Source organism: Schistocerca piceifrons, chromosome 4 (genome assembly GCF_021461385.2).
Source record: "Schistocerca piceifrons isolate TAMUIC-IGC-003096 chromosome 4, iqSchPice1.1, whole genome shotgun sequence".
In the NCBI taxonomy this organism is placed as follows: Eukaryota; Metazoa; Arthropoda; class Insecta; order Orthoptera; family Acrididae; genus Schistocerca; species Schistocerca piceifrons.
The window spans coordinates 20,055,345-20,074,231 of NC_060141.1; the positions used below are offsets into that span (position 1 = coordinate 20,055,345).

Genomic DNA, 18,887 nt, shown 5'->3' on the forward strand with positions numbered 1-18,887 from the left:
ATCTTAGAAGAAGGTAGGCCTCTTGAAAGAAGTGTATAAGGCCAAGAAGAATTGCGTAAACCACCACTATCGCTGACTAACAATAAAATGTTGGTTCTACTAAGTTCGTTATTGTCAGTTACAACCCACTGAGTTATACCTATTATTTTACAGGTACTGTACAATTTTTCTTTCGAGTATATGAGTACATAGCATACAAATTGCCAGCGACTTCCACAATTTCTTCATCTTATGGTCAATCCTTTTTAACATATAAACTACTTCTGAAGAGCTAAAATGCACTAGAACAAATAAAATGTCTATAAAACGCCACACTATAAAATATACTTGCAGTGAGACAGTCACAACTCCTGAAATCCATCACCCACAGCCTCTAGCCTGCTGAGGAGCACAGCAGTCCTGGGTCCGTGGATAAACCATGAAAATCCGCTGAATTAAGCCACACACAAACAGACCCGGCCTGCGAGCAAATCGTTAAGACTAGATCCGATAAGCAGGGCCTGCACATCAGTGGGAACCAAATGGCTTCAGATCGGCAGGCCCGATCCGTCACAGATGTCCTAAACAGAAACAGCCTCCGGTTTTGGCCCACCGTGGAAATCAAATCATGTGACCAGATATTCACGAGCCACAGATAGCTTGTTGATGAAATGAGACTACAGTGACCAATCCATACAACAGATAATGTGTTCAAATACTCTGAGAATCAATAATAATGAGGATAGGTAGCAACTCACTGTAATGATGGTTACAGAGACACAGGCAATCACACACGCACAACTAAATTTTCAGCCATAGCTTTTGTCAGAAAACAAGAGCACAATCACTCAGACACAACTCCAGCCACCAGATCCAAACAAATCACTCCTCACGCCTTCCTGCCTCTCGTCGGCAGCTGCTAGGCTAGCACAGAAGAAGTGGCGTCAGCACTGGCTGCAAGCCCAGCCAGCAACACTGCACGACACCTCAGTAAACAAACCATTTCATTTACAGATACAGAAACATGATTTTTCCAGTGCTTTTTTTCCAAATTTCCCTGATATTTCCCTGATTTCCCAGACGTGTTTGAAATTCCCAGATTTCCAGAACCCGTGCCAACCCTGTTATAAACAGTTTCGAAGAATTCACTTTGACAGTGATGAAGCAGTGCAAGCAGAAGTAAGGTTGTGCCTCCATCAGCAAAGTCAAACATTTACAGAGACTGTGTCGTAGGGTGACTATGCTGAGAACTAAATATGTAGACGTGAAGTCTAAAGTTGTAGAATGTTATAAGGTTTGTTTTGTTTAAAAAGCTTTAGGAGTTTTCGCATTAAAAAATTGGTGCCATTACTTTTAAGCAAACCTCATAGAAGCATTAGGAAGCCTCTTTGGAAAGTTTTTATCTGGAGCATATGGAGTGAAATGTGGATGATAAACAGTACACACAGGATGAGGACGAAAGATTCTGAAACATTGCGTCACAGAAGAAATTTGACAATTAGTTGGATGTATTGGACAACTAATAAAGAGGCTCTGAATTGAAATGCAGAGAAAAGAGCTGTTCCATGCTACTTGATTAAAAGAAAGGAAGTGGCGATAGAACCTATAATGGGGTATCGAAGAATGGTGAATTTGGAAATGGAGGAAGGTGGGATGGTGAAAACTCTAGAGACCAAATATTGAATACACTAACGAAGTTCAAATGGATGTCGATTACAATAGTTATGCAGAGATCAAGAGACTTGCACGGGATAGACTAGGAAGGAGACCTGCGTCAAAGCACACTTTGGGCAACAACTACTACACGCACCCACGTAAATTAAATTATTACAATGCTGTACAGGTCACGAAACTTGCTGTATGCAAGTTCTCAGGAGGTAAAATGTGTTGCTACAAGTTTCGAGTCTCAGTTCATTGGCAGGTGATCATGCTGAATAGGTACTATATTATTATATTAAGGCTTAGTTAAATGCTGTGCAGTTGTGAGGTGTTTGTCAGACTTATATGTAGTGATGAAGCATACTGTGAAGCAAATTTGTGAAATACGTTAACCAAACTTTCAACATTTAAGTGTCTGTATGATTGTGTACCTTGCCAGGGAGAACCTGAGGACTTAGAACACCAACTTGACACTAAGTGACTCTGCAATATATGTGTGATTAGCTGGATATTTGAGAAACTTCCACCGGATGAATCCTTGGATGCCGATTTACAGTCAACTCATGACATATTCTCTTGGTTACAACAAACACACAATTAGCGTTCACTTAAAAGTAATAATCTAAATTTAAAACTGGAAGCTCAAGAAAAAGAGTAAAAATAGCTGTTGTAAAGGGAGAAATTTCTAGATAATCAAAATTTTCCAGGTACATACCCAGACCCCACCTTCATTGAGATGAAGAAAATTTTCTTCTCTTCTGTGGTGATCAATCCAAGGATTGGTTTGCAACAGCTACAATGGCAGCTTGTCTCCATTCTGTGCGTCTTTCAGCTTTTCTCTTCATTTCTTTGTAGGTGTCACATCCCACACCTTTCACGATTTGATCCATGTACCTCAGCCGTGGTCTTCCTCTCGGTCTTTTTCCCTCGACATATCCCTCTATGATTGTGTTCAGGAGTCCTTTATGTCTTAATAGATGGCCTGTAAACTGCACTCTTCTTTTAACAATGAAACTCCAGAAGCTTCTCTTCTCACCTGCTCTTTCCAGAACCACTTCGTTTGTGACCTTGTCGATACATTTTATTTTGAGCATGCGTCTGTAGCACCACATTTCAAAAGAATTTAGCTTCTGGTCTTCCTCTGTCCCGAGAGTCCATGTTTCACACCCATAGCATGCCACACTCCACACATACGATTTCAAAAATCTTTTCCTGATTTCAAGGCTGATGCTCTTGGATGTTAATATGTTTTTCTTCTTGTTAAAAGCAGCCTTTGCTTGAGCTATTCTACTTCTCACTTCTGCCTTGCTCCTTCCATCCCTGATAATATTATTGCCCAGATAAGTAAATTTATCTACTTGTCCAAGCAGTTCATTGCCTACATGAACTTGGACTTTCATTTGATCTTCTTTGTCGCATGCCATTACTTTTGTTTTTGCTTTATTAATTCTCATATTATATTCTTCACCCATAACTTTATCCATTCTATTCAGTAGGACTACAAGATCATCTTCACTTTCAGCCAGGACAGCTATATCATCGGCATATCTTATCATATCTATTCGTTGGCCATGAATTACTACACCTGTCTGTGAATGTTCCCTTACTTTTTTCAGCACCTCTTCAGTGTATACGTTAAAGATAACAGGGGATAGTGCGCAACCTTGTCGGACCCTTTCCGTATCTGCACCTCTTCTTATTTTGTCCGTCCACGGATAACTGCTGTCTCGTTTTTGTACAGGTTCCATATCATTTTTCAATCTTTATGGTCTATTCCTACTTTTTTGAGTACCTCAAACATCTTATCCCATTTAACATTATCAAACGCTTTCTCTACATCTACGAAAGCAAGAAAATTAAGCAATAAATAATCCATCTAACAGTTATGTAATACAACATAAATTGTTGGTGGAAGTAATGGAATGAGTAGGAATACACAATCACCATATAGTGGATTTGTGCATGCATCCGTATTTCCACCCATTCTACTCCTCAAGAATAATGAACATGTTTGTAAAAATTTTAAAAAGTCACTAATCAATCTTCGCAAGCACTATTTCTAATTTATGAGCTTCTACTTTACTATGGAAATGAGATGTCAATTAATCTGTGAGAAAGTCAGTCAGTCATCTACTCACCAATAATTTTCTACAACTTGGAAATCAAATGCATCAATGAACTTCCTGAGATCCTTCTCCTGGTCATCAGACAGGCCAGATGCAAGAATGACAGTGTTACTGGCATCAAAGCTTGCTATGTTTTCTTCCACTTCCACAGGCTCAGTTCTTATATTCTCATTAAGTATAGCCTTAATTTCGTCAGTTCGTGCAACATCACTGCAAAATTAATTTCAGAAAGTCCTCTTAATATAATACAAACCAGGCAACCAAATAAATGGCCTAAACTAAAATCACAGTAATTAGACAGAAAAAATTGATATTCCACCATTTTATTTTCTCTCATTTTGCTGGGTTAACATAAAAACTTTTCCTTTGCAGTGGATTATGATTTTACATAATTTACATTTTCTTACACTGGAGAGCATGATCAAGGATAGATCTGAATCTTTACATTCAAAATATGATCAAGATCGGATACAACAGTAGTTATAAATACATGAGCTGCCACTCTTTCTACGGAAAAAAGGTCATTCCACTAAGTTTGGCAGTAACAAGAATGCATCCCCTCCCCTCCCCCCCCCCCCCTCCAAGGGTGGAAAAATGTGTGTGTATAGGCACAAGCATAGGTAAATCAAAATTTCAAAAGTGTTTGCATGAACTCAGAAGGAATGAATGTCCGGGTATTAATGAATCACCAATATAACAATGACAAACATCAGGCTAAAGAGTGGAGCAATAACTATGCAAGCTAATGTACATGACTACTCGGCAAATCACGCTTAAGTATATGGCAGAGGGTTTATTGAACCACCTTCACAATAATTCTCTACTATTCCAATCTTGAACAGCGTGCGGAAGAAACGAACACCTATAGCCTTCCATAAAAGCTTTAATTTCCCTTATTTTATTACGATAATCATTTCTCCCTATGTACGTCAGTGTCAACAAAATATTTTTGGATTCGGTGGATAATGTTGGCGATTGAAATTTTGTGAGGAGATTTTTCTGCAACAAGAAATGCCTTTGTTTTAATTATGTCCACCCCAAGTCCTATATCATGTCTGTGACACTCTCTCTCCTATTTCTCGATAGTGCAAAACACGCTCTTTGAACTTTCTTGATACACTCCGTTAATCCCATCTGGTAACGATTGCTCCAAAAGAGGACAGACATGCATAGTGTAGGCAGTCTCTTTAATACATCTGCTACATCTGCCAATAAAACACAGCCTTTAGTTTGCCTCCCCCACATTTTCTATGTGCTATATAAGTTGTTAGTATTTGTAATTCCTAGGTATCTAGCTGAATCTGCGGCCTTTAGATTTGACTGGTTTATTGTGCAACTGAAGTTTAATGGATCCCTTTTAGCACACATGTGGATCACCTCACACTTTTCATTATTTACGGTCAACTGTCAATTTTCGCACCATACAGATATCTTTTCTAAATCGTTTTGCAATCTGATGACTTTATTAGACGAGAAATGACAGAATCATCTGCAAACAAAGACGGCTGCTCAGAATGTCTTCTAAATTGTTTGTAGAGATAAGGAACAGGAGAGGGTCTATAACACTACCTTGAGGAGCACCAGAAATTACTTCTGTTTTACTCGATAACTTTCTGTTGATTACCAGAGACTGTGACCTCTCTGACAGGAAATCACAAATGCAGTCACGTAACTGAGACTATATTCCATAAGTACACAATTTCACTAAAAGCCACTTGTGTGGTACAGTGTCAAAAGACTTCTGAAAATCTAGAAATACAGAATCAATTTGAAATCCCTTGTCAATAGTACTCAACACTTCATGTGAATAAAGACCTAGTTGTGTTTCACAAGAACCTCTTCGAGGTGATTCATAATGTTCAGAAATAATATATGTTGCAAAACCCTGCCACATATCAATGTTAATGACATGGGCCTATAATTTAGTGGATTACCCTTGTGTGTGTACTGTGTATTGAACCAGGGACATAGAATCAATGGAGAGGCTCCATCCCGCTGTAGCCCTCAGTGGTTCACAAGCCCACAACAGGCCACAGCAGCCCACCAACCACACTGCTGCCCCACACCCAACCCAGGGTTATTATGTGGTTCTGACAACAGTGGACCTTCCCCCCCCCCCCCCTTCCAGGAACATCTCATACCAGATGAGTGTAACCCCAAATGTTTGCGTGGTACAGTGATTATGGTGTACGCGTATGTGGAGATAGTGTTTGCGCAGCAACTGGCGACGTAGTGCAACTGAGGCGGAATAAGGGGAACCAGCCCGCATTCACCGAGGCAGATGGAAAACCGCCTTAAAAACCATGCACAGGCTGGCCGGCACACCAGACCTCAACACTAATCTGCTGGGCAGATTCATGCCGGGGACTGGCACGGCTTCCCACTTGGGAAGCAGCCCATTAGACACGCAGGGTGCATGCTGGATTAGCCTTACTACCTTTCCTGGATATTGGTGTAACCGGAGCAATTTTCCAGTCTTTGAGTACGAATCTTTCATTTAGCAACCAACTGTACATGATTGTTAAATATGGAGATATTTCATCAGCATACTCTTGAAAGGAAGCTAATTGGTATATAGTCTCATCTGGAAAACTTGCTTTTATTAAGTGATTTAAGTTTCACTACACTGAGGCTATCTACTTCTAATTTATTCATGGTAGCAGCTGTTCTTGATTCGAATTCTGGAATATTTGTCTACTTTGGTGAAGAATTTTGGAAAACTGTGTTTATTAAATCTGCTTTAGCACCAATGTCATCAATAGTATTTCCATTGCTATCGCGCAGAGAAGGCATTGATTGCGTCTTGCAACTAGCGTACTTTACATATGACCAGAATCTTTTTGGATTTTATGCCAGGTTTTTAGACGAAGTTTCATTGTGGAAACATTATACGCATCTCGCATTGAAGTCCATGCTAAATTTCAAGCTTTTGTAAAGGATTGCCAATCTTGAGATTTTGCATTCATGTAAATTTGGCATTATTTTTTCACTGTTTCTGCAACAGTTCTGACCCGTTCTGTGTAACGAGGAGGATCAGCTCCATCATTTGTTAACTTACTTGGTATAAATCTCTCAATTGCTTTCTATGCTCATTCTCTGAATTCAAGCCACATCTGGTCTACACTTACATTGTTAATTTCGAATGAGAGGAGTTTGTCTCTCAGGAAGGCGTCAAATGAACATTTATCTGGTGACGCAGCTTGTAATCAAATTGTATGCTTATGAGATATCGTCTCAGTTATGTTACTAGACTCTCGATTTCCTGTCAGAGAGGTCACAGTCCGTGGTAATCGACAGAAAGTCATCGAGAGAAACAGAAGTGATTTCTGGCGTTCCCCAAGATAGTGTTGTACAGCCTCTGTTGTTCTTTATCTATATTAATGATTTAGGAGACAATCTGAGTAGCCATCTTAGGTTGTTTGCAGATTATGCTGTCATTTATCATCTTATAAAGTCATCAGAAGGTCAATATCAACTGCAAAACAATTTAGACAAGGTATATGTATGGTGCGAAAATTGGAAAATGACCCTAAATAATGAAAGTGTGAGGTCATCGACATGAGTGCTAAAAGGACTTCATTAAGCTTTGGTTACACGATCAATTAATCAAATATGAAGACCGTAAATTGAACTAAATACCAAGGAATTACAATTACAAACAACTTACACTGAAATAAACACATGGAAAATGTTGTGGAGAAGGCGAACCAAAGGCTGTATTTATTGGCAGAACACTTAGAAGATGCAACAGATCTACTAAAGAGAATGTCTACAACATGCCTGTCTGTCCTCTTTTGGAGTACTGCTGTGTAGTGTGAGATCTTTACCAGACAGAATTAATGGGGTACCCCATGAAAGTTTAAAGAAGAGCAGCATGTTTTGTATTATCGAGAAATAAAGAACAGAGAGTCATGGACATGATACAGGATTTCGGGTGGCATTCATTAAACAAAGGCGTTTTTCATTGCGGTGGAATCGTCCCAAAAAAATTCAATCACTAACTTTCTTCTCGTAATATGAAAATATTTTGTTCATGCTCACCTATACAGGGAGAAATCATCATCATCATCATCATCAAATATGGGAAATCAAAGATCACACGAAAAGATATAGATGTTCATTTTTTCCGCATGGTGTTCGAGAATGAGAAAGATAGAGAATTGGTGTGAATGTGGTTTGATGAACCCTCTGCCAGGCACTTAAGTGTGATCTGCAGAGTAGCCATGTACACACAGATGTAGATGGAAGGAAAAAATGAATTATTAAGAGAGGACCATTGTGGTTTTAGGAGAGGTAAGGACTTCTGAGATGCAGTTTTAGGACTGTGTCAAATAACACTTGGTTTTCGGTAATGTGGAATGGAATAAAAATGGTTCCATTCTTTGGCAGTGTGACTGCAAGAACAGGAACAAGAAAATAATTCATTCTCTCTATGTGGAACAAACTGTAGGAATCAGTGCAGTCAGAAGGGTACAAGAGCCTAAAATGAGGGAAGCTGTTAAGGCAACATTACCAACACTGATCCTTCACTTGTGGACTGAAGAAGCAACGAGAGAAGCAAACGGCTACCTAGGTGTGGGAGTTGTCACGGACAGAATATTAACAAGATATGACTCATTAGTGATGTAGCAATGGTCACCGTTAGTGAACAGGAATACAGTCAAAACACTTGATAAAATAGAATGCCTGCTAATTCTTGGCTATAACACACATGAACAAAAAGAAGACAATGGTAATAGTACGCATAGTAGAGGTCTGTAAATTGCTTGTTTTATTCATACTTGCTCGAGGGAAATGGGTTAGGGTCTCGTCTTCACGAGTATGAATGCTCGGAGCAGAAGGGCTGTAGTCAAACAAGGTACCGAAGGGAGTGCAGAGGTCACTCAGTCTGGCATGCTTGCCATGGTGCTGTTGTGACTAGTGTAGTAGCAACTCTGTATGTTTGCATGCTGGTGTTGCTTCTGCTATATTCTCTGCTGCAGATGGGACAACACTCAGGTTAATTTAGTTATGTACTCATATATTCCTGAGACGTAGAGTCTAATTGTAACAGCACTAATGATCCATAAGAGAAAATAACACGCCTTATACAATAACAAAAATTTGGAAATGATTTAAGGGGGGATGCAATGGATTTTGGTCCAAAAAATCAATTTTTCAAAAATATTATTTTCTTGATCTACACAGTTTGATCTATGTTGTGTGTGAATTTTATCATGACAGCAGTTTTAGAAAATGCTTTTAAATTGTTAAACTGATTAACTCTGCACTGATGGCCATTCCCACCTTTTCCGACATTTGGGAAACTGCTTGCTTCAGAGGAATTTTTGTCAGTGTGAAGCCTATTTTCTTTCGATATCTTTGGCTGCCATCTATATCTTTGCCTGTAAACTTCCTTGCATGCGGTTTATTTACATTCTGAGATATTAGTAGGTTGTTGTTGTTGTGGTCTTCAGTCCTGAGACTGGTCTGATGCAGCTCTCCATGCTACTCTATCCTGTGCAAGCTTTTTCATCTCCCAGTACCTACTGCAACCTACATCCTTTTGAATCTGCTTAGTGTATTCATCTCTTGGTCTCCCTCTACGATTTTTACCCTCCACGCTGCCCTCCAATACTAAATTGGTGATCCCTTGATGCCTCAGAACATGTCCTACCAACCGATCCCTTCTTCTGGTCAAGTTGTGCCACAAACTTCTCTTCTCCCCAATCCTATTCAATACTTCCTCATTAGTTATGTGATCTACCCATCTAATCTTCAGCATTCTTCTGTAGCACCACATTTCGAAAGCTTCTATTCTCTTCTTGTCCAAACTATTTATCGTCCAGGTTTCACTTCCATACATGGCTACACTCCATACAAATACTTTCAGAAATGACTTCCTGACACTTAAATCTATACTCGATGTTAACAAATTTCTCTTCTTCAGAAATGCTTTCCTTGCCATTCCCAGTCTACATTTTATATCCTCTCTACTTCGACCATCATCAGTTATTTTGCCCCCCAAATAGCAAAACTCCTTTACTACTTTAAGTGGCTCATTTCCTAATCTAATTCCCTCAGCATCACCAGTCTTAATTAGACTACATTCCACTATCCCTGTTTTGCTTTTGTTGATGTTCATCTTATATCCTCCTTTCAAGACACTGTCCATTCCATTCAACTGCTCTTCCAAGTCCTTTGCTGTCTCTGACAGAATTACAATGTCATCGGCAAACCTCAAAGTTTTTATTTCTTCTCCATGAATTTTAATACCTACTCCGAATTTTTCTTTTGTTTCCTTTACTGCTTGCTGAATATACAGATTGAACAACATCGGGGAGAGGCTACAACCCTGTCTTACTCCCTTCCCAACCACTGCTTCCCTTTCATGTCCCTCGACTCTTATAACTGCCATCTGGTTTCTGTACAAATTGTAAATAGCCTTTCGCTCCCTGTATTTTACCCCTGCCACCTTTAGAATTTGAAAGAGAGTATTCCAGTCAACATTGTCAAAAGCTTTCTCTAAGTCTACAAATGCTAGAAACTTAGGTTTGCCTTTCCTTAATCTTTCATCTAAGATAAGTCGTAAGGTCAGTATTGCCTCACGTGTTCCAGTGTTTCTACAGAATCCAAACAGATCTTCCCTGAGGTTGGCTTCTACTAGTTTTCCCATTCGTCTGTAAAGAATTCGTGTTAGTATTTTGCAGCTGTGACTTATTAAACTGATGGTTCGGTAATTTTCACATCTGTCAACACCTGCTTTCTTTGGGATTGGAATTATTATATTCTTCTTGAAGTCTGAGGGTATTTCACCTGTTTCATACATCTTGCTCACCAGATGGTAGAGTTTTGTCAGGACTGGCTCTCCCAAGGCCGTCAGTAGTTCCAATGGAATGTTGTCTACTCCAGAGGCCTTGTTTCGACTCAGGTCTTTCAGTGCTCTGTCAAACTCTTCACGCACTATCGTATCTCCCATTTCATCTTCATCTACATCCTCTTCCATTTCCATAATATTGTCCTCAAGTACATCGCCCTTGTATAAACCCTCTATATACTCCTTCCACCTTTCTGCTTTCCCTTCTTTGCTTAGAACTGGGTTTCCATCTGAGCTTTTGATATTCATGAAAGTCGTTCTCTCATCTCCAAAGGTCTCTTTAATTTTCCTGTAGGCAGTATCTATCTTACCCCTAGTGAGATAGGCCTCTACATCCTTACATTTGTCCTCTAGCCATCCCTGCTTAGCCATTTTGCACTTCCTGTCGATCTCATTTTTGAGACGTTTGTATTCCTTTTTGCCTGCTTCATTTACTGCATTTTTATATTTTCTCCTTTCATCAATTAAATTCAATATTTCTTCTGTTACCCAAGGATTTCTACTAGCCCTCGTCTTTTTACCTACTTGATCCTCTGCTGCCTTCGCTACTTCATCCCTCAAAGCTACCCATTCTTCTTCTACTGTATTTCTTTCCCCCATTCCTATCAATTGTTCCCTTATGCTCTCCCTGAAACTCTCTACAACCTCTGGTTCTTTCAGTTTATCCAGGTCCCATCTCCTTAAATTCCCACCTTTTTGCAGTTTCTTCAGTTTTAATCTACAGGTCATAACCAATAGATTGTGGTCAGAGTCCACATCTGCCCCTGGAAATGTCTTACAATTTAAAACCTGGTTCCTAAATTTCTGTCTTACCATTATATAATCTATCTGATACCTTTTAGTATCTCCAGGGTTCTTCCATGTATACAACCTTCTTTCATGATTCTTAAACCAAGTGTTAGCTATGATTATGTTGTGCTCTGTGCAAAATTCTACCAGGCGGCTTCCTCTTTCGTTTCTTAGCCCTAATCCATATTCACCTACTATGTTTCCTTCTCTCCCTTTTCCTATACTCAAATTCCAGTCACCCATGACTATTAAATTTTCGTCTCCCTTCACAATCTGAATAATTTCTTTTATTTCATCATACATTTCTTCAATTTCTTCGTCATCTGCAGAGCTAGTTGGCATATAAACTTGTACTACTGTAGTAGGTGTGGGCTTCGTATCTATCTTGGCCACAATAATGCGTTCACTATGCTGTTTGTTGTAGCTTACCTGCATTCCTATTTTCCTATTCATTATTAAACCTACTCCTGCATTACCCCTATTTGATTTTGTGTTTATAACTCTGCAGTCACCTGACCAGAAGTCTTGTTCCTCCTGCCACCGAACTTCACTAATTCCCACTATATCTAACTTCAACCTATCCATTTCCCTTTTTAGATTTTCTAACCTACCTGCCCGATTAAGGGATCTGACATTCCACGCTCCGATCTGTAGAACGCCAGTTTTCTTTCTCCTGATAACGACATCCTCTTGCGTAGTCCCCGCCCGGAGATCCGAATGGGGGACTATTTTACCTCCGGAATATTTTACCCAAGAGGACGCCATCATCATTTAATCATACAGTAAAGCTGCATGCCCTCGGGAAAAATTACGGCTGTAGTTTCCCCTTGCTTTCAGACGTTCGCAGTACCAGCGCAGCAAGGCCGTTTTGGTTATTGTTACAAGGCCAGATCAGTCAATCATCCAGACTGTTGCTCTTGCAACTACTGAAAAGGCTACTGCCCCTCTTCAGGAACCACACGTTTGTCTGGCCTCTCAACAGATACCCCTCCGTTGTGGTTACACCTACGGTACGGCTATCTGTATCGCTGAGGCATGCAAGCATTAGTAGGTGGAAGGTTGAATTCACAAACCTTTACGTGGAGGTCAATATTTATGCATAATGGGTGGTGGAACAATTGTGTTTAGGAAATGGAAGTTTCATGGAAATTGGTTTACCAACAAAAAAGAGGAAGCGACTTGAAATAAAGATCATAAGCTCTCAGCTTCAGCTTCGAATCAGCGGGATAAGTGTACAGGTGCATGAATGATTTTGATATGGATTCCACTGGATTCAGACTTATTGATTTAGAGCTCCTCTGCCAGGCTAAAAAGTTTTCATGTTCTTGTGTTAGCTGTAAAAATACGGACTGCATGATTGTTGTTGAAGAAAGAAGAGTGGGAATAGCTTGTGATTTTAAATTAATTTGTAATTCATGTGGCTATGAATTTTCATTTTCCTCCTCAAAAAAACCGACAGTGATACCTATGAAACCAATTTTAGGTTAGCATATGCTCTGAGATGCCTTGGACAGGGTGAGGAATGAGGTAATTTATTGTATGGTTTTCTGAACATGCCTCCACTTTGTGCAAAGTTTGAAAAAATAAATAAAGACATGTCTGATGCTATATGCAATATTGCCAAAGTGTCTCTGAAGAAACCAGTGGAGGAATCAGCGGAAATAACCAAAAAGAAATACATCTTGGGGTAGATATCATGACAGTGAATCTCCAACAAATGTTACTAAACTGTGTGTGTCTGTAGATTGCACCTGGATGAAAAGGGGTCACACATCTCTGTATGGAGTTGCATCTGTTACCGATATTGACTCAGGTAGAGTTTTAGATGTAGAAATTATGTCTAAATACTGCCACCAGTGTGCAACAAGGAAAATGTCCAACAATGAAGACAGAGAGAAACTGTGGCTAGAAAAGCATGCAGTAGCATGCTCTAAAAATTATAGTGGCTCAAGTGGGGGCATGGAAGCTGCTGCAGTTGTGAGGATGTTCTCCAGATCTGAGGACCAGTATGGTGTTAGATATACTAAATACCTTGTGATGGGGACTCTTTGTTCAAAGCTGTAACAGATAAAAAGCCATACAATACAACAATAGAAAAGTTGGAATGTGTTGGCCACATCCAAAAGAGGCTTGCTGGTAGGCTTTGTCGCTTGCTCAAAGGGAAGAAAGGTGAAGTGCTTGAGGATGGAAAACTACTAGGAGGAAAAGGCAGGCTTACTCTGAAAGAAACTGATTCTCTTCAGTTATTTTATGGGAGAGCTATCAGGAAAAACACACACAATTTAGAGGCAATGAGGTGTTGTGTGGGCAATTTTTTTCCACAAACTATCCACTGACCAAACACCAATGCACAATCTGTGTCCGAAAGACAACTGGTGTAAGTTCAACAACAGAAATGAGACATATTCACATAAACACTCATTACCAGAACCTCTTATGAACGCAATTAAGGCCACATTCAGGTTTCTTGCAAACCCTGGTTTATTGAGGAAGTGTCTTTATGGAAAGCCACAAAATGCAAATGAAAGCCTCAATAATTTAATTTTGATTATATGCTCAAATATGACATTCTGTGAACTGGAAGTACTCAAAATAGGTGTCTATGATGCAGTTTTATGTTACAATAACGGAAATAATGGCAGAATTGAAGTGCTGAAGAGTGTTGGTATAGATCCTGGTGTGTTTACAACAAGAGCATTTTACACCATCGACGAGTGGAGGGTCAAGAAAGCTAACAGATCAGTGTCTTACCGGTAAATACAGGCCATGCAGATTCAAAGAGGAGAGTGGAGAAACTTGGAGGATAAGGAGTATCAGTTGGAAGATTTTAAAATTGAGGTAAGCTTATTACATGTAGAAGTATGAGAAGAATATCTTTTTAACTTCATTTTCTCTGTTTTATACTTTTATGTTATTAGAAGCCTTTTCTCAAAAAGTATATGCGACAATGCTACGAAATTTTCAGGAACTGTTCGCAATGTGTTGCTGGCTCCCTGGAACTACAAAATACGAGATCCTGCAATTACATTCTGAATTTTGCACTAATGTCACACTAACCAAGAAAAAATGTTAATTTTGGATGTGTAAAATTAAAAACTCTGTTAGTGATACAACTTGTACCATAAATTAATAACTGTAATTCAGTGGTCTTATATCCTTCTCAGGACACTAAAAAAAATTTTTCAGATTAATTGCATGATTAGAATTTGAGTTATGGCTTTTTATAAAAAAGACAATAAAAAAATTAAATATTCAAATTTCTGGCAAGATATTAATCCTGCATATTTCATTATATTTTTCCGTCAAAACACAGCTCTTTTGCTTTACACATACAAAATTTTAGATGTGTACATTAATAAATATGACTGTAATCATTTTTTAAATAAATGTTTAAATTTTCCATTACATTGCCCCTTAAAGTGTCACACGAAAACTAGTAACTACCAACTTTTGTAATGATGATCGGTTCCAAAACGAAAAATCACGTTTACAATTTGCATAAAAGCATGAGGCAAAGAGGCCATTGGAAACAATTAAACATTTTGACATGTCTTGACCACAATTTCATTATTTCAATAAGCCATATGGGGTTTTAACATTTTATCACTATCAAATATTATAAAAAATACAAAAACAAAATTGGTAACAGTAGAAATACAGGAGATGTTATATTTATACCTCCTAAGAGAAGCCATAATACCGAAAGTTCAAATATGGTACGAAGCTTACCAAACACTGAATCTCATTACACTGAGTCAGTGGACACTTGTCCATACAGGAATATACTACCTAGTCAACATTTCTTTGCAACAAGCAAGGGGACTTCAAGGGTCAAGGTTGGTGCAAAGTGGTTAAAGCCATTTGGTGTAATGAGGAAGTTATTTGTAAACAGCAATAAGTGTTTATTCATATTCATATAAATAATTGCACCAGAAAAGAATATACGAAATTTACAAAAAGCATTTCTAAAATACATGTCTTGGAATGCAGTAATTACATTGAAGAATATGTGGTGCTACATACTGCTATGTTTGCTACTAAGAGCAAAATTTCATAACAGGTAACAATTGGATAAGCATTATACAGGAAAGGAATGGCTCACAAAATTGTTCCCCAAGATGCACACTTTTAAGCTGTACATTAGTTAACCAATGGCAAAATAACAATCCCCAAAATTACTTCTTATGAAACTAGTGTGTGATTGACAAACAATAATAATGGCATTGACGTTTGTGCACCTATCATAATTGGTTTACATTTGCCATCTTTTCAAATTCATGGAACCTGAGCTAATTCTTAAAGTCTTAAAATAGATATATAATGAAACATACATTAGAGTTATACATATTGTGCGAATTTAAGTGGCATAATAAAGAAAGGGGCGGGGGGGGAGGTGAGAAGAAGCAGCTAAAGGGAAATATAGGAACAGATTTATTTAAAATTGGCATATTCTTAAAATCACATTTTTTAAACTGGATGAAACAACACTGTTTATCATGATTAAAATCTACTATAATGAAAGCACTTTATCATACAACAACTATGATTCCGATCATTATACTTTTATATTTCATCTGGAGTATCCATTGTTTTATATTTAATCTCTAAGAATTATACCAGATTCCATGAATCTGAAAATATGTAACATGAAAATGAAAACCAAGTACGATAGTTGCACTAATGTCATGATGCCACTGTTGTTTATTAATTATTCACTAGTTTTATAGAAGTAATCTGGATGGTTGCTGTTTTACTACTGATTAACTGATGTATGACATTTTAAAAGTTTGCATCTTGGGGAACAATTCTGGTTTCAGTCATCACTTCCCTTATAACACTTATCCGTTTGTTCCCTGCAATGAAATTTTACTCTTAGTAGCAGACATAGCAATACAGAGCACCATCTATTATTTCAATTTAATTGCTGCATTCCGTGACATGTATTTTAAAAATACTTTTTGTAAATTTGATGTATTCTTTTCTGATGCAATTATTTATACGATATGATTGATCAAAGACTTATTTTTGTTAACAACTCTGCGTGAACCTTAATTCTTGAAATCAATTTGCACTTGTTTCCTGTGAAGGTATATTGACTAGATACTTCATATCCATTTGGACAAGTTTCTACTGACTCATAGTAAAGAGAGGCAGGATTTGGAACGTTTCAAATATCACATTACTGTTTTCTTCTAATATTGTTAGCTTTATTCATTCAAACTTACATATGTGAGTTTTACCATCTAAGAAATTAGTAATCTAACAGGAAGAAAATTGTCTCCAAATGATTCTCTGTTATTGTTGTAATTACAATGAACTGTCAGAATATCATTGTTTCGGTTCAAGTCTGCTGCACCTATCCAAGATTAGCTTCAGTGTCACACTGAAATTTCCTTCACTTGCAGCATTTGAAGCTGGAACACAAAACATTCTTCTCACTAAATTCGATTGCTTGTGAAAGTGACTACTGTTACCCCTCTCAAGTGGATAGTAATCACCACAACCAGCCATTAGGGTCACTCATAGGCGTAGATTGAGTATGACGTGGCCCACATTTATTTTCTTGGTTGGTAAGCAGACATTTTCTCAGTGGCCTTAAATATTTATTTAAAGAAATCAAGAAAACAGAGTACGGTATTGCTGTCACATAATTATAATTTTATTCTAGTTTATACAGAACGGAAAATGCATCACAAATTTGATGCACAGCATTTAACATCTCCTCACTATCAGAAATTAAAGACATTTTTAATAACTGGAAGGGCACCCACAGAAATGTTTCTGTTCTGTGAAACTTCCGCACTTTGATTCTCTCCTGTATGAGAAGGTGACAGCATTCATAATATCTATAGTAATAGACAATAATATTGCATGTGTACTGTACGGCTTAAATATGAGCAACACTGAAGCCTGTGTTTTTCAATTAAGTTCAATTTTCACCTGCTGGACACGCAGCACGTATTAGCAACAAAACTGGGTATATAGCAATTTAAATATGCCTCAGAATCTTCATGCACTGTGTTGTTATGACCTTTCAATTTATGCACGCATAACAAAGCAAACTGAACTGTAGGATACTTCTCACTTTCGAGCACTTCTGTTGCATCTTCAAAGGGCTCTAAAAATGTAGTTCTTTTGCAGGGGTGCTGTTGCAACCAATAAGTTTTTCTGAGACGCACTTCTTCACAAGCTTTACCATGATTTTATCATACTCCCTAACTAACGACTCTGCCATTCTAAATAAGCTGTTCCACCTAGACTCCATTTTTTACTTGTAGCTGGTCTGTAATGAATTCACTTCACCAGATTTCTTCTTGAAACAGACAGCGTCTTTGTCAGCATAAATAATGGAATAAAACACTTCAATCTCATTTATCAAATAATTATCACCATAAATGTGTTTCAGGACTGTGTTGAAAATGTGCGTAATGTATACATACTGCAGAAAGGATTGCAAAGCCTTGCATATATGAATGCCTCAGTCAGAGAGAGACAAATGAAATCTTATTAAGATGCTGGGGATTCACTCCTCAGTTAAATGATCCCTCACTGTAGATCTTAGTAAGTTCCCCACATTTTTTCTTCTCAGAAAATTGAGTTGTCACCAATATCAATTTCACAGCAGCCTACACTTGATAGATAAAGTGCACAGCAACACAATGTCAACATCTTTTTGATATATAATGGTCCACATACTCACTGTAAATGCGCATGCATTCACATCTACAGCCTAGACAATGCTGGATAACACACTCGCCCGTATTTAAGAAGCTTGTCTTTCAATGCTTTGTGATTTTGTTGTAGGTGAAACAAGACATTGGAGATGTTTATGCGACCCAATTCTAAATCAATGTTTACAAGTTCCGGACAAAGCACAAAATCCTCCACCTGATATTAATAAAAATAGACGAAGATCTTTGGCACACAGTTTTATGCACTTTTTAGCTACTGTAACTGTCACTGAAATTGGTTACACTTCACTTCAGAACTTACACTTTATTGTGTTCTGCAGGCATGTGCTTTCAGATGTATGGTTGGGATCCGTAAGACAATAAAGCAGAGGACCTGCCACCGTACATATTCTTTATTTATGACAATTTATGTAATTGTAATTAATCTATGAATAAAATTTCAATAGTAATGTGTTGTAAAAGAATGTAAAAGCTAAAAATATAATTGCAATACTGATTCATGCAAAGGGAAAGTAGGTTTGTAATGATGTAAAACTTGGAGGGAAATCCTCCACAATGGAACTACCTCTGCGCGAATAGAAAAGGTGGATTTGGTGGCCAAACTGCAAGGTTCCTGCATGGCACGAGTCAGTTGGTGGCTATCAGGCAATGGGTGCTTATCTTGTGAATGAAAGAGGTGAGAAGAACCGCAAGATTATATAATATAGCCTCAATGCAGAAGTAATGCGACTTAATATTCATGGCATACTTTGGTTTGCTCTGAACTATGAAAATCTGACACTAAGA

General features: G+C 38.1%; 1 protein-coding gene across 2 annotated transcripts in view; it reads right to left on the minus strand.

The window, feature by feature from the left end:
- LOC124795199 (BRCA1-associated RING domain protein 1-like) overlaps positions 1–18,887 on the minus strand; it is a 202,600-nt gene that overhangs the window by 57,644 nt on the left and 126,069 nt on the right. The window contains exon 6 of one of the 2 annotated variants that reach the window (XM_047259105.1): positions 3,777–3,974. The exons of the other annotated variant lie outside the window; for it this stretch is intronic. Within the exon in view, the coding sequence (XP_047115061.1) occupies positions 3,777–3,974 (198 nt within the window). The remainder of the gene's footprint in view (positions 1–3,776; positions 3,975–18,887) is intronic. 2 annotated transcript variants of the gene reach the window in all.